The sequence below is a fragment of the Pecten maximus genome, chromosome 12 (assembly GCF_902652985.1).
Source record: "Pecten maximus chromosome 12, xPecMax1.1, whole genome shotgun sequence".
NCBI classification, from domain to species: domain Eukaryota; kingdom Metazoa; phylum Mollusca; class Bivalvia; order Pectinida; family Pectinidae; genus Pecten; species Pecten maximus.
In genome coordinates this window covers 32,735,431-32,755,812 of record NC_047026.1, presented here as the reverse complement: position 1 = coordinate 32,755,812, position 20,382 = coordinate 32,735,431, and the positions used below count along the sequence as shown (strand labels likewise).

The 20,382-nt window shown below is 37.6% G+C and overlaps 1 protein-coding gene across 1 annotated transcript; it reads left to right on the top strand.

Moving 5' to 3' along the window:
* The first annotated feature begins 5,625 nt into the window (after positions 1-5,625).
* On the top strand, positions 5,626-19,010 carry LOC117338737 (monocarboxylate transporter 9-like). Its single transcript, XM_033900047.1, has 6 exons — positions 5,626-5,762; positions 13,312-13,518; positions 13,932-14,075; positions 15,984-16,754; positions 17,208-17,258; positions 18,333-19,010. Exons 2-6 carry the CDS (start codon positions 13,326-13,328, stop codon positions 18,491-18,493), a joined length of 1,320 nt encoding a protein of 439 aa, XP_033755938.1. The 5' UTR covers positions 5,626-5,762; positions 13,312-13,325; the 3' UTR covers positions 18,494-19,010.
* Positions 19,011-20,382: the final 1,372 nt, after the last annotated feature.

The window sequence follows — 20,382 nt, the reverse complement described above, 5'->3', positions numbered from 1 at the left end:
CACTTTCGTTGCATTGTCAGTAGATGAAGTTAGGAAGCCTAATGTTATTAAATTTCGATGATTACACACGGTCATTCGGTTTGCGCATCGATATCAAATAAAATTAACATACTGATGTCCCCAGAAAACAAAACAATTACAACTCAGTTTGAATTATTCTGCTACAGCCTTTAAGTCAGACGTGTCGTCAGAGCTTCTATCACACCCGTCCTTCTATGGATGTACGTTCACTTTCAATGATGCGAGCTAGTCATCAGTGTAGAAATGCCGTGTCATGTTCATCGTTTTACCAGCTGTTTAACGAGGTTGCAAATTATGATTTTTATGCAATACGATCAAAGAAAAATATATCAATGATAATCTATCAATTCACAAAAATAAAAAGTAATGTCTAAATATTTGAACAAATATAGTAAAAAAATGTTGATTGCATTGTTTTCTTTCCGAACTATTTTGTTTACTATCTGTCGTAAATGCAACCACGGTAGCGCCATATATTGTTTTCCGATTAATACGACTGTTCTATTAAGTTGACCGCTGTTTCAACGATGTGTATATGGTGTTGTTTTGTTTTCATTTTGAAAAACATCCCATAGTAATCAAGTTTAAAAATTAGGATTGTTTTTTATAGCCACACCGAAGTGTATTTACATTCGGGGTAAAAACATATTAACGTGGTGCCCTTCGTGCAACAAGAAAAATGTACCCCAATATAAATACACTTCGAAGTAGCTTCTAAAAATAAAAATAAATCCTTGATTAACAAATCATAGGCTAAATGCAAGGTGAATGGGGAATAATGTTTTATTTAGATTATTCATCTATAGTAAAAGTTACAAAAAATATTTTTATGATTAGCTACATGTATATGTCTTCACAATGAAGGTAATGCTGTCTGCATAAAAATTACCATACTAAATTACTAATCCAGAAGAGTTAATATTAATCCAATACATTGCTCGTGACATGTTGATCACACGAACATTACTTCAGTAACATTTATTTAAAAGTGTCTTACACTGTTTACAAACGTCAGTCAACATGTCGGAAATAATGAAACTTTATTTGAACAATCGGACGTTTCCTTGCATATAGAACTCATCCTCCAGAAAAAATAGGGGTTGGAAAATGGTACTTCTGGTAGTATTTTGATCTTGTGGGTGTACTTCTATTCCGGAAAGTTCTTCACCTCCATAGTGTTATTCACTTAACAGCGTATCCACTATCAAGCATGGCGATGTTCTGTTCTGTATAGGGAGCCCTCAGTGACCTTTCATAATATTTTTAATGTGACTACAGAAAGTCCTAGTGGTAGCCAATTCTTTGTGCTCATCGTACCAGCACTTCTCAATTCGACGGATTTGTCCGATCATATTGAACATTCAAACACCCAAATGATGGAGGTTTCCTATACAGGAGAGAGTTCCTTATGGTGGCTGATTTCGGCCATGTCGAACTGTCGCATTAGTATCCCTGTCACGCAAAGAGCAACATGCACATTTCTCTCACCCTACCGCATTTACAAGGTACTTTTGTCGCGTCATCGCATGGCACATTGACGCTTATCGCATGAGAAAAGCGACAGTGTGCCAAACGAAGAGAGGGAGTGCCAATGTTATGTAATTTTCAATGTTTAAGTTGTAGCCAGTACGATGGGAGTTTTCATATTTCTTCAATTTCATTTGCTGTTGTTCAACGTGTTAAAACCTTCTCTTCATGGTTTATCGTGTGGTTCTGTGGACGATTCACTATCTTCAGGGATCATTCTCTCATATTTCGTCTTTTTATTAGGTAAATTTTCGTCGACAGACATTTTTCTCTCTTAATCGGATATTGGTCAGGACACACGTTCTAAATATGTTTCTTGAAATCATGCAATATTTTGAAGACAGCATCATAATCTTGCTTAGTTATTTGCTTCCGGAATCCTTGGTGGCTATGGCAATTAGGTCATCCAGTATGATAAGGTTTCAAACATTTGGAATAATGAAATAAGTTTGATCTAAGTCGTGTGGTATCTCATGGATAAATTCGACCAATGGATAAGCAATTGATTTTATGACGTCATACAGAAGTTGCCACCGTTTGTACAGCCACAGGATGTTATTTTTTGTCACACAATTCTGCAGCACAGTTTTGACAAAATGCGGTTTCCCACAGTGATAGGACCAAGCACTGTGGCTGTGAAGGGATACAAAAAAGTCCCGATGCTGTTATTGTGGCGGCGGTGGCGGTGGTGGCGGTGGTGGCGATGCTGGTAATCCCTGCGATGGAAGTAACAATAGTACTTTCTTCGGTCTCCACTTTGGCTTCGGCTTCGGTGGAGGCGGTATATACCCTGAGTGAGTTTTTATGGTTGATTGCCCCCATGAACGGTTTTCATTTGTCTTAGGAGAACAACAGTTCGTCAGAAAGCTCTGTTACACTCCTGGCACGATGTACATTGTATGGGTGATAACATGGAGATGAAAACAAGATCTATATGGTTTCCTTTTCATCTTGGATATCGCTTTCTTTGATCCGGATAAGATTGTTTTCGGGCGAACGAACCATTTCATGTAGACTTCCTTTATTCGATTTCGCTTTCTTCGTTTCAATGCCTTCCCACCTTAAACTGGTCGTCTCTCCTTTGCTTACCTTTCTAGCTCACTATTACAAAACGTCACTGCTATCGCTTCACCGTCTTAGTCTACGTTTGAAGAAAGGTATTCTTTTTCGAAAGTACCTTGTTTAAATGGTTAAACACCTCTTCTGTCAAATTCTGTTCGTAATCTCGTTGAAATGCGAATCTGTCGCTAGAAATTGGCCCCATATCTCCTTTTTTCAAACCTGAATGGTTTTCTTTAATGATAATTTCTTTAAAGGGTTTTAATATCTACTTGTAATCCATGTATGTATAAGTGTTTCTATATGACTGCTTGGTTTGACCAATTTATTTCTTCTAGCGATTGACGATTAAGAGCATTGCAAAGCATTGCATTGCATTATTGTTGTATTGTACCAATAGGTTATGTTGTACGTGAAAAATCGGTACACTAATGCTTTCAATAGGGACCAACCAACCAATTGATTTTCCATATACTTCAGTGTTAACGTTTTAGAATATCTCATTAAAATTCTTGAATTCAATTGGACAATTATCGTTTATAACAAAGTATAGGGCCTCATATAACACTTGATTACAATTTTATTTACTCCCCCGGATCCGATCTGACAACTTTCAGGTTTTTGACTTGGTTAACTACCTTCTTGTTTATTCATCAATGATTTTGTTGTGAAGCTTGATTTTTATCCATAAATGACGAGGAAACACGCCAAAGGCCACGAATCGTATCCCTGCGTTTTCTTTTTAAAGGTTGGATGTATCGGCAAGATTGACGTCCCATAAAGCATCGACACGTTGAGATATAATTTACTGTCTTTAAGGGGCATCTAAACAGCAAATTCAGCAAAATCATTGATATTTTACAGGCCTATAATTCCTACTATGGTGCAATTTCACAGAAATTACTTGATGAACTTTTAATATGTTTCATGGCAAACCGTGGAACTTGCTGTTGTCATGTAATTTGTTAAGCTGTTTGTAAATTTCAACAAATCGTAGGAAAAATCCATGTTTCAGGGGGACATAATTAACTCATTTGTATCCCATATATTACACAAACTTGCCCTGTCGTTTTGCTCAAAAAATGTTGATAAGATAAGATGTCTTAAAAGTACGATATGAGATCATTTTTATTAACTGAAATGACTCCCTTTAAGCCATATTTGTGTAATATTTTTCACAGCCGCCATTTGCATTTCAAAACAAAAGATCAAAACAAAATAAGTGTTTATACGTACATACAGTAAAATCAGGTCAAACAAATGCTCCTACCCTGTGCTATAGACACTTGTGAACATAACAGCTTGGCTATTTTTCAGGTTTGGTCATTTGCGTGACTTAGAATCATTCCATGCTACATCTTACCACAAAGTTATTCTGGTATTATCTACAGCAAATTATTGGTGATTGTAAGAAGCTACATGTCGAAACAAACATTTTGGTACATTACATCACTATTTTTGTGCAAATCTTTATATATTCATTCGTGTTTGAAATTCAACATTATTCTGCTATATAGATGATCCTTAACTTGTAACGCAGTGGACGTTGTAAGCTATAAGTGTCAATAGTCTGCAGTAAAGCTTGAAGGCCTACCTTGTACTTTCCTTTTTTATTGTAGACCTTTTCTGATCCTTTCAACACATAAATGAGAAATGGAAAGCTAAGTAATTGAATACTTTTATTTAAAATGGTAAAATATAATTCAGGAAAAGACATGCTTAGTGCATTGACCTCATGATGTAACCTGTTATGGTCTTGTCCACTAACTGGATGCTTTAGGAATATTGGGAGGGAAATGTCATCTAAAATAGCGTTTTGAGTCTATTTATATACATTGACTTGAATATGACGCATGTATAGGAGAACCGGAGAGAACTGTTGTTATTAAAACAAAGTATCGCGATACTCAGATAATTTGAAAAAAACCCGTCATCGGCCTAAAGATAACCAGTCCTTCATCCCTCGCTCTGATGCCTCGCTCCAATGAGGAATCCCGATATAAACCAATGTGATAGACGGGGTGGCGTAAAACTCTTATTCATCAGAGGGGCGCCTATGATTAATAGAATCTTTCACCCCTTTTGGGGTAAGATAGGGGGATCTCAACCCGAGGAGGGAGATTGTTAAGTTCTTTAACAATCTCCCTCCGAGGGTTGAGATCCCCCCATCTCATCCCAAAAAGGGGTGAATGATTATTTTTTCTGTTACCCTGTTTTCCAATCGAAGTGTGAACCAATGTAGGGAGACATTGACAGCTAGGTGATATCAGGACAGGTATGTAGGGAGACATTGACAGCTAGGTGATATCAGGGCAGGTATGTAGGGAGACATTGTCAGTCAGGTGATATCAGGACAGGTATTTAGGGAGACATTGACAGCTAGGTGATATCAGGACAGGTATGTAGGGAGACATTGACAGCTAGGTGATATCAGGACATGTATTTAGGGAGACATTGTCAGTCAGGTGATACGAGGACAGGTATTTAGGGAGACATTGTCAGTCAGGTGATATGAGAACATGTATTTAGGGAGACATTGTCAGTCAGGTGATATGAGAACAGGTATTTAGGGAGACATTGAAAGCTAGTAGGTGATATGAGGACTGGGCTTTAGGGCTAGGGTCATGTGAGGACGGATGTATAGGGGGATATAGATAGGCTTGTCCATATGAGGATGGGTGTCTAGGGGAACACCAACAGATAAGGTCATGTGAGGACGGGTAAATATTTGACACCAACAGCCAGGGTTATGCTAACCGCTAGGGTTATATGAGGGATGGGTAAATATTTGACACCAACAGCCAGGGTCATCTGAGGACGTATATCTCAAAGAACACTAAAACCAGGGTCTTATGAGGACAGATGTCTAGGGGTTCACTTATATGACAACAAATTCAATGTAGATTTAATACAGAAATGTGTATACGTGTACTTACTTGTGAAGTATTTTAACTATGTGCTTGTAAGGAGTATATATATATATATATATACCTTGCCGAGTTCTACTACTATAACCAATCAGCAGTGGGAAGGTCGTGTGTATTCGCTTTTTGATGGATCAGTATTTGAATCAGGATAGGAGTTCACTCAATTTTTACAGGTCAACTCACTCAGCACCAGAGCAGCTGTGCCTCTTGGAGATAATCATCTGAAAGGTATTATTTATTCGTGTTTATGATTTGCACTGACCGAGATTATTTTAAACATTCGTGTATATATTTAGATATCAAATACAATGATACGAGCGTGCTAGACATATCTAAAGGATACTGTCTATTATGTAAAATAATGTACAGTCTGAGGCGCGTAGCAATAATAGGCAGTATGGGGCTCTTACTTCTTTGGCAGTTTCAATATGTGTTAACCACCAACCACCGGTTACGGTTACCGGTTAAGTGGTACCAATGAATTATGTTGGATAAATTAAGCAAATAACAATCGATGACACCAGAGTGTGTTTTAATCTAAAATTACATCACTATATTTGTGTGATATATTTCAGCCTCTTTCCCACATACCCGGTCTAAGCCACGATCACTCAAGGTCTTGGTGCCGTCGTGTTTAAGTAGGAAATAGACACAGATACGAATGAATCAAGAGTGTTGTAGGATGCTCGTATAATCGTTACGAATGACACACGACAGCTTCACGTCTTGGTCACGATTGTTTCAAGGTCAGTCATGACCTCATAACAATCGATCACGATGCATCATGACCTGCCACGACTGCATCGCGATCATCGACGACTATGTCGCGATATACACAAGCGGCTGTATCAGTACCAAATACGACAGTCCCTACTTCTCTGCCGTCGACAGCTAGTAGTACCCACCAAATGTGTCTACTGCACAAGATTGGTGACTGTTTATGAAGAACAAGCTGTAGCTGCAAATGAAGAGGTAAACAAATTGGATGATGTGGCCTTCTTCCTTCGTGCAATCGCAGACGTAGAGGACCACAACGAAGAGCTGTTTGAGTCCAGGCATGGTTGTTTAGGAGGCATTTGTATGATCATTATAAACGACTCATACAAGAGCTTACCTGTGACAATGCTAGGGTCTTGAAGAATTTCCTATGGGTGCCGGAACTCTTCTTGGAATTAGTTGATCGTCTTCATCCTCGTCTTCAGAAGCAGGACACTTTCTGGGGGATGTGTTTGGAATCTGATATTATAATTGCTGTTACCCTGTTATCCCACGGAGTTTTGCATAGGCCACCATAGCCTGAACAGGGCAAAGTGTTGGGTAGGAAACATTAGCGGACACCGTTAAATGGACTGGGTGAATATAGTTACCTTTAAATTGATTAATCTCAAAAGGGAACTGAGCCATTTTACCTTTGTTCTGAGTGAAAGTGATTCCAGAAGATTTAATGCATGGCACCGAATCTTTCCGGGTTTGAGTTATTTCCCCAACCCTAAGAAAACCATGGAATGCCAGAAGGGACATGGCTTTAAATAGACTTCTTTCATACATAGAACTTGAAGTATGGTCTAATGCTGCCAACAATTTTGATAAAATAGGATAAGTAATGGGCAGCCGGAAGTCAGAAGTGCTTTTCAATTTGGAATAACCTTTGAGCATCTTATGAATAACAAAGTTATGTCCAGGATCTATATAGCCTGCTTGCTTGTTATAGTAGCCTATTGCCGAGACATATGTCAGAACAGTAGAGGCTGCCAAGTTACGGGTGGCACAAAAGGCTATAAATATAGACAGACAGTTCACACTTGTCGGAAGCACTTCCTTTTGTAGATTATGTAGACTTGCAAAATTTTGGAGTTCACCAAAAGCCTTTTTGTATACTTGCCATGATCATGGAACTAGAGCATTGGCTAACAAAGAGTCTTTCACAACCATCAGAGTTCCCAAGTCTTGCTTGGGGGAAGATCGGGATCCCTGTTTACCTCTGGGTAGGAGTTGAGGAATGCTTCCACCTGCAAACGGGATAGCATGTCCGCAGCAGTATTCTGAACACCCGGGATGTGAACAGCCTTAAAAAGTATATTAAATCAAAGGAATACTATAACCAGTCTGCGAACAAGAGTCATCAGATCTGGATCCTTCGCTGTGCGAGTGTTGACCACACACACAACAGCAGAATTATCTGATTGGAGCATGACACATCTGTTTTGTAGCTGTAAAGCCCAAGTTTCTACTGCTAGTATCAATGGAAATAGTTCCCAGGCTGAAATATGGTGATCAAGAGCAGAGTTGTCCCATTTATCGAAAAACCAAGATCTACCCAACATGCCACCAAACCCAAGATTACTTGAGTCAGTGTATAGATGTAATTTTTCAGAATCCTTCCACCTGTAGTCAAAGAACATGGTCTTCCCATTATATGACTGGATAAACTCTGACCAAGCCAAGATATCTTTCCGAGCTTCTTGTTCAAGTCTAATGAAATGGTGAGGTGCCTTTACACCTCTTGTGAGGTCTATCAGCCTCCTTAAGAATGTCCTACCTGATATCACTACCTTGCATGCAAAATTAAGCAGACATATAAATGACTGGAGTTCTTTCAGTGCTATATCAGTTTTGGCCATCAATGTGCCCTTTCCCATATTACAAATGTGACTGATAGCCATATCAATTGTTTGATAATGAACAGAACACAACTCTTGAGGTATGCCGTCATTAACTGAACCATCTGCAGGGTAGCTTAGGTGATGAATCAGTCGGTATTCGTTAGGTGCCCTCTTAGGTACTAGACCTAAAGGTGACATTTGTATATTAGGGAATGGGGGCTGTTCAAATGGTCCTTCAACTCGACCTGCCCTCACCTCCTTCTGTATTTTCTCTTTTAATAGAAATGGGTTTTTTTTCTAGCTGAAAGCAAATTTGATGCATCCCGGGAAACTCTGGGCCAATGATAATGAAGCGAGAAACCCCGACTAAAGCCTTGTATTAAATGTTGTGTCAAATCTGGAGAATATCCTGTCAACCAGTATGTCAACTTTGAAACCTTAATGGGGGTAACAATAATGGGGGTAACAATTACAGGAGACTGATAGATTGCTACTGTTGTTGGATTAGTGTTTGGAATTTCGAATGTTGTTGCTATTGGCGGTGTCCTTGTTTGACACATCCAACCTTCCCCCCCCCCCCCCCCCCCTTTTTTTGGACACAAATTTTGGGATGGGCTGCGCCACATTTTTCATTTGTGTGGCCAAACACAATTTGGCCTAGAGCAGACACCTTTGTTGTTGTATTGAAAACAGATTTTACTGGTAGGGTTGGGTGAAGAAGTGGTTGCTTGACCTTTCCGAAAATTACCTCCCTTTTTAACAAGATTCCTGGTGAGTGCTAAAGTATAGAGTTCAGTGTTCAATTCCCACCAATTCAGGTTTTCGTTTGTTTTCCACTTTCTGAAATAAACATCATGGTAATACCAATCTCCATTCGGTGATGCCAGTGTATTGACTATATGACAATATTTCATTAAGTGTGGTGTTTGCAAGGGTAATTTAGTACAATACACTGCAATGAAGATGCGAAATAGTTCGTTCCATTTTTCAATGGACTCCAACACTAATTAACCCAAGTCCACAAACTGCCCAGCCCAGATTTGTGATTTTGTTTTTGCATCGATATTACAGTCCATCGGCCTAGATAAACCTGTATTATTTCCAGTTCTGACTGTAGGACCAGGCATGCCAACTTCCTCTAGGTCAGCAGATGCAGTAGGCATGGCAACCCCCTGTAGGTCGACAGATGAAGGCAGGGCAACTTCCTGTAGGTTGACAGATGTAGTAGGCATGGCAACCCCCTGTAGGTCGACAGATATAGAAGGCATGCCAACTTTATGTAGGTTAACAGATGTAGTAGGCATGGCAACCCCTTGTAGGTCAACAGTTGAAGAAGGCAGGGCAACTTCCTGTAGGTTAACAGTTGTAGGAGCAGGTGTAAGTCACCCGAGATTGTTGCTCCTCCTCCATTAGCTTTTTCAGCTCTACTGCCACCTCCCTAGCTGTTGGAATCTGTACCATGGGTGGCTCTGATGGACCTGGCTGGTTCGTTTTCTGGGCCTTGGTCGCCCTGCTTGTGGTGGCTGCCCCTCTGGCTCGCCGTTTTTTGTTGTTGTTGCTGATGACATTATCTATGTGGGAAAACATATACAGGCAAGCATCTTATTATTAGATATAGGCTTGCATGATATCATGTAAAGGCACTATTGGTTTTCATTGTACAACTTGGTAACAAATGTTACCTAGTACTTAAAAATGTAGCTTCTTTATATGATAAATGGTAACAGGCCCATATACGCTACTCAACAAACCAACGAATCAGATGTAGCTTATATATGTTATTCATGGTAACAAACTTGTCACCCATATAGGCTACTAAGAAGGTTGGAGAGTGTTCTTCAACATAACTGATTACACTGCATATGTCAACCAGATAATATTCACTCATGATCAATAGGATTATATATGTATATATCACCTATACTAGATGATAACCACATCCAGAACAAAATCATGACTACTGTGTACAAAGGTACATGTATATGGGTGTACTGGTGTTTCCAGTAAATCAAATTATATTAACAAAATTAATATGTAGCTCACAGCATGGTAAGTATGTATCAGTTTATCTGATCTGAAATGTGCGAGTTATGTGGTCATAATGGCACAAAGTTACAGATCACATAAGTTTCAAATTGAAAAGTATATATACAGCTGTACACGTCTTGAAAAATCTTGTTCAAAGGTGAAAGAAAATCATCAATACACATTACCATTTGTTGAGATGATTTTATCTCTGCAGAAAATCACAGCTCGTTTCATGTTGCTAATATATCTTGGCATTCCAAAATGTTCAGATAAATGTACACCATCTTTGTGTAAAATAGCCCTAGGGCTATTCTTCAACCCACGCAATTTCCAATACGTAATCATAGAGGATGACTTGCAATGTTCTTTCAAAGCCTTATTTGTCTCGATTATTTTTGTATTTAAAATTTCTACATCTATCTTTCTCGTTTTTCGTGGTAACATTTGACATAGTACGACATGCTTAACGTCCAGTCCCTGTACTAAGAATTCAGCATATGAAAATAGGTGTCGTGCAAGTTTATCGGACGACATGTTTGAGTCATCTAAATCGTTAGATCCAATTTGTAGCACACATGCTGTGGGTCTCAAATTGAGCACTTGCTGTGTGAACAGATTTTTGACTCGAGTCAGAGTCCCACGTGGTCTTCCATAATATGAAATAGTTAGATCCGGCCCATAAATTGCTAGATTGCGATAGTAAGACTGGTTAATGTTACAAAACGTTCAAGTCGTCGAATAAAAGAGTGCCCCATGCATAGAATATTGATTGGACTGACTGACGACATCTTGATCTGGCGCGAAATATTAAATCTAAATATAGAAATTGAACCACGAGGAAACAGATTATGATACAGTTTACCATGTTTGCAGGCATCCAGGCGGTATAGCAGTTTAAATACTTACAAAGGTCACGCCCCTAAGTGATACAAATGTACCGTGACTTAATCTTGTATGCGCACAGCGTTCGTCCAGTCTAAATTGCTCTAAAAAACCGCCTGCTGCAACACAAGGACCACCATCTCTGGCTTGTTATAAAAGGGTGCTGTGATTAAGGGGAGATTACTCCTTTGGTATAGTTAAGGTAGCACACCACCAATCTCTTACCTTTATTTCATGTAATGTAAAGGTTTACCATAAATCATTTTATACTCTATAAAATGCTATTTATTTCACAAAACTTCAGTTTTGTTAATAAAATCGGATGCCTCCATAAAGATTTGCAGACATAATTTTACTACAAAATTCACATATTTGTTGTATATACATTGTTTAACCCGCATACACAAGTATTTGATAGATGTTCAGTCAGATTCAATCGGTAATGATATAATTAGTACGGTTTGAGGTTTTCATTATACATTGTTACATCATATACTGACAGGGTCTCCATTACAAGTCTTCCATCGGTGGTAATAGGCAATAACATTTCTTCTTTGACTCCAACGCCAAGCTATCGTGACCATGCATTTCTTATACAGCAGATTATGCATTAATTTCTTATCGCTGTTTAATCAGCACATATTGAGACAGTAAAATGCAAGAGCATACCTGATTAGGAGGACCACTACACTGATTTAGGCATGTATATTTTAATGTTATGATATCAATTAGAGATAAACTGAAATATTGCGCAGCATCCATAACTTTGAACGTAAAGGATATGGAATCCTGACTTAATCAATATAAACCGCGGCTTTTAAAGGCATGCCGATCCCTATTACACATCCAAAGCTCATTCTCACATCTGACAGTTTGACTGGTACGTCTATTAATGTCAATGTCTTATAATCCAAAATGCAACTTACTAGAGTTACAAAGTAACACAGCAGCGTAAATGTAAATATGAAATCATATTCAAATTTGGGAGGTTTATTAGTAACAAAATAAAATAGTTTCGTCTTTTCGTTTCATTGTCATTCATGGTCTATCACGAATTATTTCTCTTGAGAAGACATGTGTGTTTGATGGGTATCTAAGAAGTTTGCCTTCTATCATAGGGGTTTTATCTAAAATCAACTGTACATGATTCCGTTGAGATCTGTCACGATGTGACATACATTATGTACTAGCAGAAGAAAATGTAGATGTTACTTGGGGTCTGTTACATCTAACATGTTCACTTTCTGTTCAATGGTAAGTATGTCGCTTAGTAGTCTCTTCCCGGGATTATGTGTTATAGATTAATCACCTTGACAGCTATACGTACAATTATGTACATTTTATATAGATGTTTATAAAAAAAAAAAACCTTAGTGATATAATTGGAGGGACAGGGGTCAGTGACGTACTGCGTTACGATAACATTGTTCAATACTGCGACAGGATTGCAACAGTAGCTGAACAAGTGAGTACTGTACTTTCAGGAACGACAATTAAGGTATCGTACAAACGCTGCATTTGAGAATATCAAACTGTGAGTTAGCATGCAATTTCTGTGTTACATATTGCTAGTAAGTACATTGTAGTATAACCTATAGCAAAAGATAGTACTATGCAATCTATAAATAACAACAGTGTAATCAGTAGAACAGTGCATGCTATCAAGCTCTACATTGATGTTTACTTGTACTTTATCGTAGCCTCAGGATATAACGTAGATTATAAATACCTATCGTGAATGTCTGTGAAGGTATGTGAGTGTTGTGTGTGTGTGTAGGGGGGGGGGGGGGGGTGTGTGTCGGAAGGGAGAGGGTCGTCGCTTGATTGGTGGAACATGCATATAGAGTCTGGAAGATCTAGAGACAAACGTATTCCGGGTGTTGTACAGTCCCTTATATTCAGTATGACCAATATGCATCACAATGAATATTAGATGCCTAAGTTAAAACCGACTGCTATGGTTAATAATGGACCGTGTTAGGCATACTACGAGGTGTACATATATATTCGTAGTATCAGTATGTCTTAGACTTGCTCATGCCCAAAACATAATAATGTTTAGTACTTTTCTTTTGGCTAGTAGGCAGGCTTTCATCTGACATGTTTACGTGTGCATTTGAAGAAAAATAATTTTCTTGTAAATCTTATTTCAATTATGGGATAGAGCTCTCGCTGACTGATCAACAACTTGTCAAAACAGTATGAACAATGTAATAGTTTTGATAATAATGTGTAAACGTGTATCAGAAATATTTGTGTTGCAGGACACCCTTCATCGATGAAGCTGACATCGCCTGACAAAGGATGGTCATGGATGGTCATGGTCGCAGCTTCCGGGGTCATGTTTGTACAAGGAATCTTCATCGGAACCCTTGGCATCGTTCATTTGTCCTTGTTGGACAGATATCAGGATAGTAACCTAAAGACGGCTCTTGCTGGCTCCATATTTGCATGTATGAATACGGCCGGGGGTATGTACATGGATAATTTACAGATTCAGTTACAGAAGGTGCGTGTAGAACATGGCAATAAAGAAGTATAGCCATATAGGTATTGATAACAAAGATAATGCCTAAATGTTATATAAATAGAAATCTTAGAATAATCGAAAGCATTGTGAATGGATTATTTATAGTGTGTAAGCTATTACTTATCTTGGTCGGCATGTATAGATCAACTTGCGTTCGACCAATTCATCCATTGGACATAAGTAAATATTAAAAGTAGTCAATAAAGCTTAGATAAATAAAATGGATGGATGGATGGATGGATGGATGGATGGATGGATGGATGGATGGATGGATTATTTGTTCTAGTAAATTATACTTAACGTTCAGGAAGAAATCCGATACCATAGATCTCATATGAGATTTGTATTGTACAGGGATCATTACCAGTGTAATGGTAGAGAGGTACAGCTGCCGTGTTGTTACGGTTACCGGATCACTCCTCTTTACGATTGGCCTCGTCGTCTGTGCATTCCCTGTGTCTCTTAACGTCGTCATATTCTCATACGGCATACTGGCAGGTTTGTATCAACGTGTCACTTTTAGTATTAATATAATGATGTTTCATTTATAGAGCCTTCAAGATTAATCCTAATGTATTTAACCTGTAAACGGAAATATCGCTCATATTTGTCCTCATTTCACCGACATTGAGCTAGAACTATGGTTTCGTTTTTCAAGTCAGTGAAGTTCTCCGTTTTGAACATGTCAAGAGATCCTACAGTATGCTTTGTAACCGTAAATTCTAATAAAGGAGAATATTTAGTGTAACGAAAGGGTAAACATCTTCTGCTTCATCGATGGTATTCGTAATGTAAGCATAAATACACGTATATTCTTTTAAAATCTCATACCATGTATATTTAAAAACAAAATACCACGCACAAACTCAAACAAACTAACAAAAACAAAAAAGTGGTTATCCATATCATACAGGAAAATGAATATAACGGTTTCAGTATTTGACCATAACTTGGTTATGCAAGTTTCGCAATTTAAGACAATCGTGGATATGAGTAGACCTAATCACCTAAATATCGAATAAACTGCCAACTGCTTAGAAATGATAATATCACGATAGTAAATATATATCCTGATTCTTTACTAAAACTTCATATAAAGTGTGAAGTGTCACTACCCTAGTGAGACTGCGGGTATCGTCGTAACCTAGATATGTATGGCGGGTATCGTCGTGACCTAGATTTGTATGGCAGGTATCGTCGCGACATAGTTTTGTATGGCGGGTATCATCGTGACCTAGATTTGTATGGCGGGTATCATCGTGACCTAGATTTGTATAGCAGGTATCGTCGTGACCTAGCTTTGTATGGCGGGTATGATCGTGACCTAGATTTGTATGGCAGGTATCGTCGTGACCTATTTTTGTATGGCGGGTATCATCGCGACCTAGATTTGTATGGCAGGTATCGTCGCGACATAGTTTTGTATGGCGGGTATCAACGTGACCTAGGTTTGTATGGCGGGTATCGTCGTGACCTAGATTTGTATAGCAGGTATCGTCGTGACCTAGCTTTGTATGGCGGGTATGATCGTGACCTAGATTTATATGGCAGGTATCGTCGTGACCTAGATTTATATGGCGGGTATCGTCGTGACCTAGATTTATATGGCGGGTATGATAACGACCTAGATTTGTATAGCAGGTATCGTCGTGACCTAGATTTGTATGGCGGGTATCGTCGTGACCTAGCTTTGTATGGCGGGTATGATCGTGACCTAGATTTGTATGGCAGGTATCGTCGTGACCTAGATTTATATGGCGGGTATCGTCGTGACCTAGATTTATATGGCGGGTATGATAACGACCTAGATTTGTATAGCAGGTATCGTCGTGACCTAGATTTGTATGGCGGGTATCATCGCGACCTAGATTTGTATAGCAGGTATCGTCGTGACCTAGATTTGTATGGCAGGTATGATCGTGACCTAGATTTGTATGGCAGGTATCGTCGTGACCTAGATTTATATGGCGGGTATCATCGTGACCTAGATTTGTATATCAGGTATCGTCGTGATCTAGATTTGTATGGCGGGAATCATCGTGACCTAGATTTGTATAGCAGGTATCGTCGTGACGTAGCTTTGTATGGCGGGTGTCCCCGTGACCTAGATTTGCATGGCGGATATCGTCGATGAAACAGAACACGCGTACCCTTCCAGAACACCTGGCATTTTCGTCTTTGTTATTTTTGTTATTTTCCATTCAAACCTATCGTACCAGGTATTTTGCCCTCGTTTTATTGTTTTTGAGTTAGAATTGCGGTTTTGCTTTCGAGTCGATATTTTGTTTATTAGTTATTGTCAATTTGTTTACTGCCTCAAACTATCAAATGACAAGAAGGAAGCTACAGGGGATATCAGTGTATACATATTTTTTCGCTTTACCTGGGCTATTCTCTCTGTTACAGGTATTGGATCTAGTATGACAAACACAGCGGCTTATTTTGTAGTTGGTTATAACTTCAAACTGCGTCAGAATGTGGCAAGTGGCATAGCGACGTCGTGGATTGCATTAGGTGGCCTTTTTATACCGACAGTCATTGAGATGATCAGAGAATTTTACGGCAACCGGATGCTTTTCATGATTCTAGGAGGCATTTCTCTGCAGCCATGTTTTCTTGGATGTATGTATTTCCCATCTTATTTGGAAGAATCTAGGAAACATTCCGCAGTTACGGAGAACAAAAAACGTCAAAAAGATAGTAACTGGCTATCAATAATGAAGAATCCTGGCTTTATATGTTTTGCCGGGTGTTTATGTTTCACTCAGCTCGGCGTCTTTGTCATGTATTTACATTTTCCAAACTATGTGACGACCATGGGGTTTACCGTCATTGAGGCATCCTACCTTCTGAATGTACGCGGAATCTGTGCGTTCGTTTCGAGACTTTTGATATCATCACTGGTAAACTCTAGCAATCACAATGTCCAGGAGACCACATTGTTGTTTGGGACATTCACGTTTCTGGCTCTGGCCAGTATGCTACTCTCTCTGTACGGGACGTCATTCGGGGGACTTCTAATTTATTGTGTTTTTCTTGGACTCTACGGCGATTCTGTCTTCTCTATTCTCAATATTATCAATATTAAACTAGTAGGCCTACAGCAGTTTGCTGCTGCTACAGGAATTGAGTTCGCTGCAATGGGAATCTGTATATTTATAGGTCCCTCATTTGTCGGTAAGAAACATATAAAACATAAATTAAGTATGCCTAATGGTAAAGTATCCATAATACACTCATACAATTACCACATATGTATATCTCTGTACACATATGGAACATACCTTTTTATGGTGAATTACATTTCTATATATACATGTTATTATAACTACGAGGATGCAGTTGTAACGGATATACTCTCATTACTTTGTAAGCTTATTCATAAATGGAAACTCTGAAACAGTTAAAATATGGTTATTTCTTGAGTGCAATTATAATGTAAAGATATTAAAAGGCATACCTCTACTGACGATCTTATTGTCGATACAACATGAGATTTTGATTAAAAACAAAATAAGGGTTTATCCTCATAACTATTTGACAAGATTTATAAATATATACTAATGGAAATATAATGAGGTGACAAAACTACATATGACTTACATGTTTATGTATGTTTTCATCAAACAGGGAACGTGATAGACGAAGGAGGGACCTATGACCTATGTTTCGTCATAACAGGTAAGATATACGACATTTTCTTTCTCTCTCTAATATATTTCTTATCATTTGGATGTCGACATTTCATTTGCTATTTTCTGATAATGAATGCAAGGCAATGCTACAATGTATGTTATTAAATCGCGTTACCGGACGACCGGAAGCGGTATCGTTATAATTCTGCATCATAAAAATAATCAACTATCTTAGGTTAATTTGCTTTCGCTTTTTCAAAAATGTTTACAATTTTGTTTACAAGACGGTGAAATTTAATACCCGTAGCAGACAGTTAATGCATAAAACATGGATATAAAACTGCGCTCTACAGCTATGTTATGACTCACGGACTTGGCATTGATACTAGGGTTGAGAAATTATTTTTTTAAGTATGCAGAGATGCAACAACCACGTTTTATTCCTGGAAATTTGTAACTGTGATTGCAAGTTTGTTACTGATATTTGAAATATGTTACTGATATTGGACTTTGTTACTGATATTGAATATCTGTTGCTGATATTCCATTTGGTTACTGATATTGAATAGTTGTTACTAATATTGAATATTTGTTACTAATGTTGAATATTTGTTACTGACATTCGATACTAGTTTAGTGATATTGGTAATTTGTTACTAATATTGGTTATTTGTTACTGATATTCGAAATTTGTTACTGCTACTTTTGGATTTGTTATTTTATTGGATATTTATTACTTTTCGGGCAGAATTAAAATTCGGTATGAAATGAAAATACAAATATATCTTGTTAACACCTTCACCCCTTATGACATTGCCTGAGGCCATCTTCACCCCCAAATAGAGATGCTTTAACCATTGATAAGTTGACGTTATGTTTACAGCTAACGGACCTTCTGTGTGTTTAATGTAAGATGTGTCTGAGATGTGTGCTCATTGTTACCACACTGATTCTCATTTTGAGGATTATATGATGTCACTGGACCCAGATTTGTCCTAAACTTGTCGGGTTGTCGATGATTCCACACATATATGTATATTGTTAATTCTTTAACCTTGTTTTGTCGCATTGAGTAAGAATCACGGTTTCGATTGGTAGTTTCTGTTGTTTGTTATTATAGGTATGTTAATCATGCTGGGAGGGTTACTGAGTCTAATCTCGGGAGTGTTCGAGACGTCAACAGTGGAAGATTTACATCACAAAAATATCCACACAGATATAGACATGGACACGTCTTCTGAAGAATATGTTGATAATGCGAATACTCAACTTACCATCTGATAGGAAATTACTTGGACGTGCTGATAATGATAAAATATGATATTCACTGGACCGTAACGGAAGGACACACGTATTCAGGCAATAACTAAACTTGTTACCTTAAAGCAAAACAGCGTTCCCCCCGTATGTGTTATAACGTAATTCTAGATTTTCGAAGTCATAAAAAAATACTTCAAAGCTTAAGTTTCTAAGGTTTGGATACATTTTCAGGAAGACATTTCAAAATGCACTGAAGCGGTAGTGTAGACAAGTCTATGTTTGGGGTGACTGGTATTGATGTAAATCCGCGTAACCCAACACATCATGGAAATGACACCATGAACACGGAGTAAGTTTGAAGGTCAATAAATGTTGCTAACGTCATGGAAGGGTGGTTCAGATTTTGAAATAAAATAAAAACTAAATTCTCTTGATGTAACATTAAATAGAAATAAGTAGACTCTGTTACTTCATTCTACTTTTTTTCTATTGATTTACCTGCTATATGTATACTAATTAAAAAGGCTGTGGACAGTAACATGGATATTATTTTCTTCAATTTAATTGTATTTATTGATGTGTTTTTAAATATCTGGAGCAAAATAAACATGTTAAACTTAATGAAAATGTTTCTTATCGTTGTTAATTAAATTATAAGGGTTAACTGTAATATTTGTTTACGTTATTGAGCAATAACACAAAAAACTGGGGTGTACTCTGAATAAACTGCGAAAGAAGAGAGTACACCACAGTTTTTAGTGTTATTGCTCAATAACGTAAAACAAATATTACATTTTCATTAAGTTTAACATGTTTATTTTGCTCCAGATATTTAAAAACACATCGATAAATACAAAATCCCGTGAACAACGATTACTCCGCTGACGTCACAGTCATTATTTATGTTATGAGATGATAACATAATTTTTTGAGCCAATGAAAATGCTTGTTACAAGCAAAATTTAATTAAAGAGTTCTCATATTATTTGCAGGATGTGATGTAATCTCCATTACAAATTATACATCTAATTGACGAAATTGGTTTTAATCCTCTACAGTGTGTGGCTAGTGTGTTATGTACATATGTGCAAATATCTGGACTGTGTGGTCTGTTTCTGTCGAAAATTTGATATTATTCACTGAAAAAAAGTCTAATAAATATCTCAAATTAAATATACATGAACCGAGTGAAACGAATATTGAACAAGTCTGTAAACATGACGGAGTAACTCCCCCTTAACTTATCATTACGTGTCTGTGTAGCTTACCACCTATTGTCGCCTACTGTCTCCTACTGATTTGTTCTTATATTGTCAATGAAAATTGTTGAAGTTGAAATTGAATCATAATTTATTATCTGTTTCTTGTTTCCGCTTATCAAAGAAATGTGCGACTGTATAGCGAGATAATTGATACAAGTGTAAAATAAATAAGTATTCACGAATAAAACGTATCCATACATAAGCAAAATGCAGCAGATTTGAACGATGGCAGAAAAGGTTAATGTTTTTTGGGGTTTTTTTTTCAGTTTCAAATATTTTATTCCCCCAGCATTATATATATATATATATATATAAGGTTAATGTTAATAATGAATATTTCCAGTTTAATCAATATTCCTCAACCTTAAAGTTGCATTGAAAACATTATGGAATCTAAGGAAGGTTCCCGAACTGTTGATGGAATCAGAGCCTGATTAATAAATCTAAGATTTCGCTTCTTGACTAAATATTTGGAATGACTGAATATCAAACAGATTTCTGACCAAAAAATTGTATAAAACAACGGATTATTATTGGATAATATAATATTACTTTTGAATTATGTTTTATCTGTTATTTATTCAATAAAGTTTCAATAATATGTACTTATCATATGATTGACCTGTAGGGGCCGCGATGGCCGAGTGG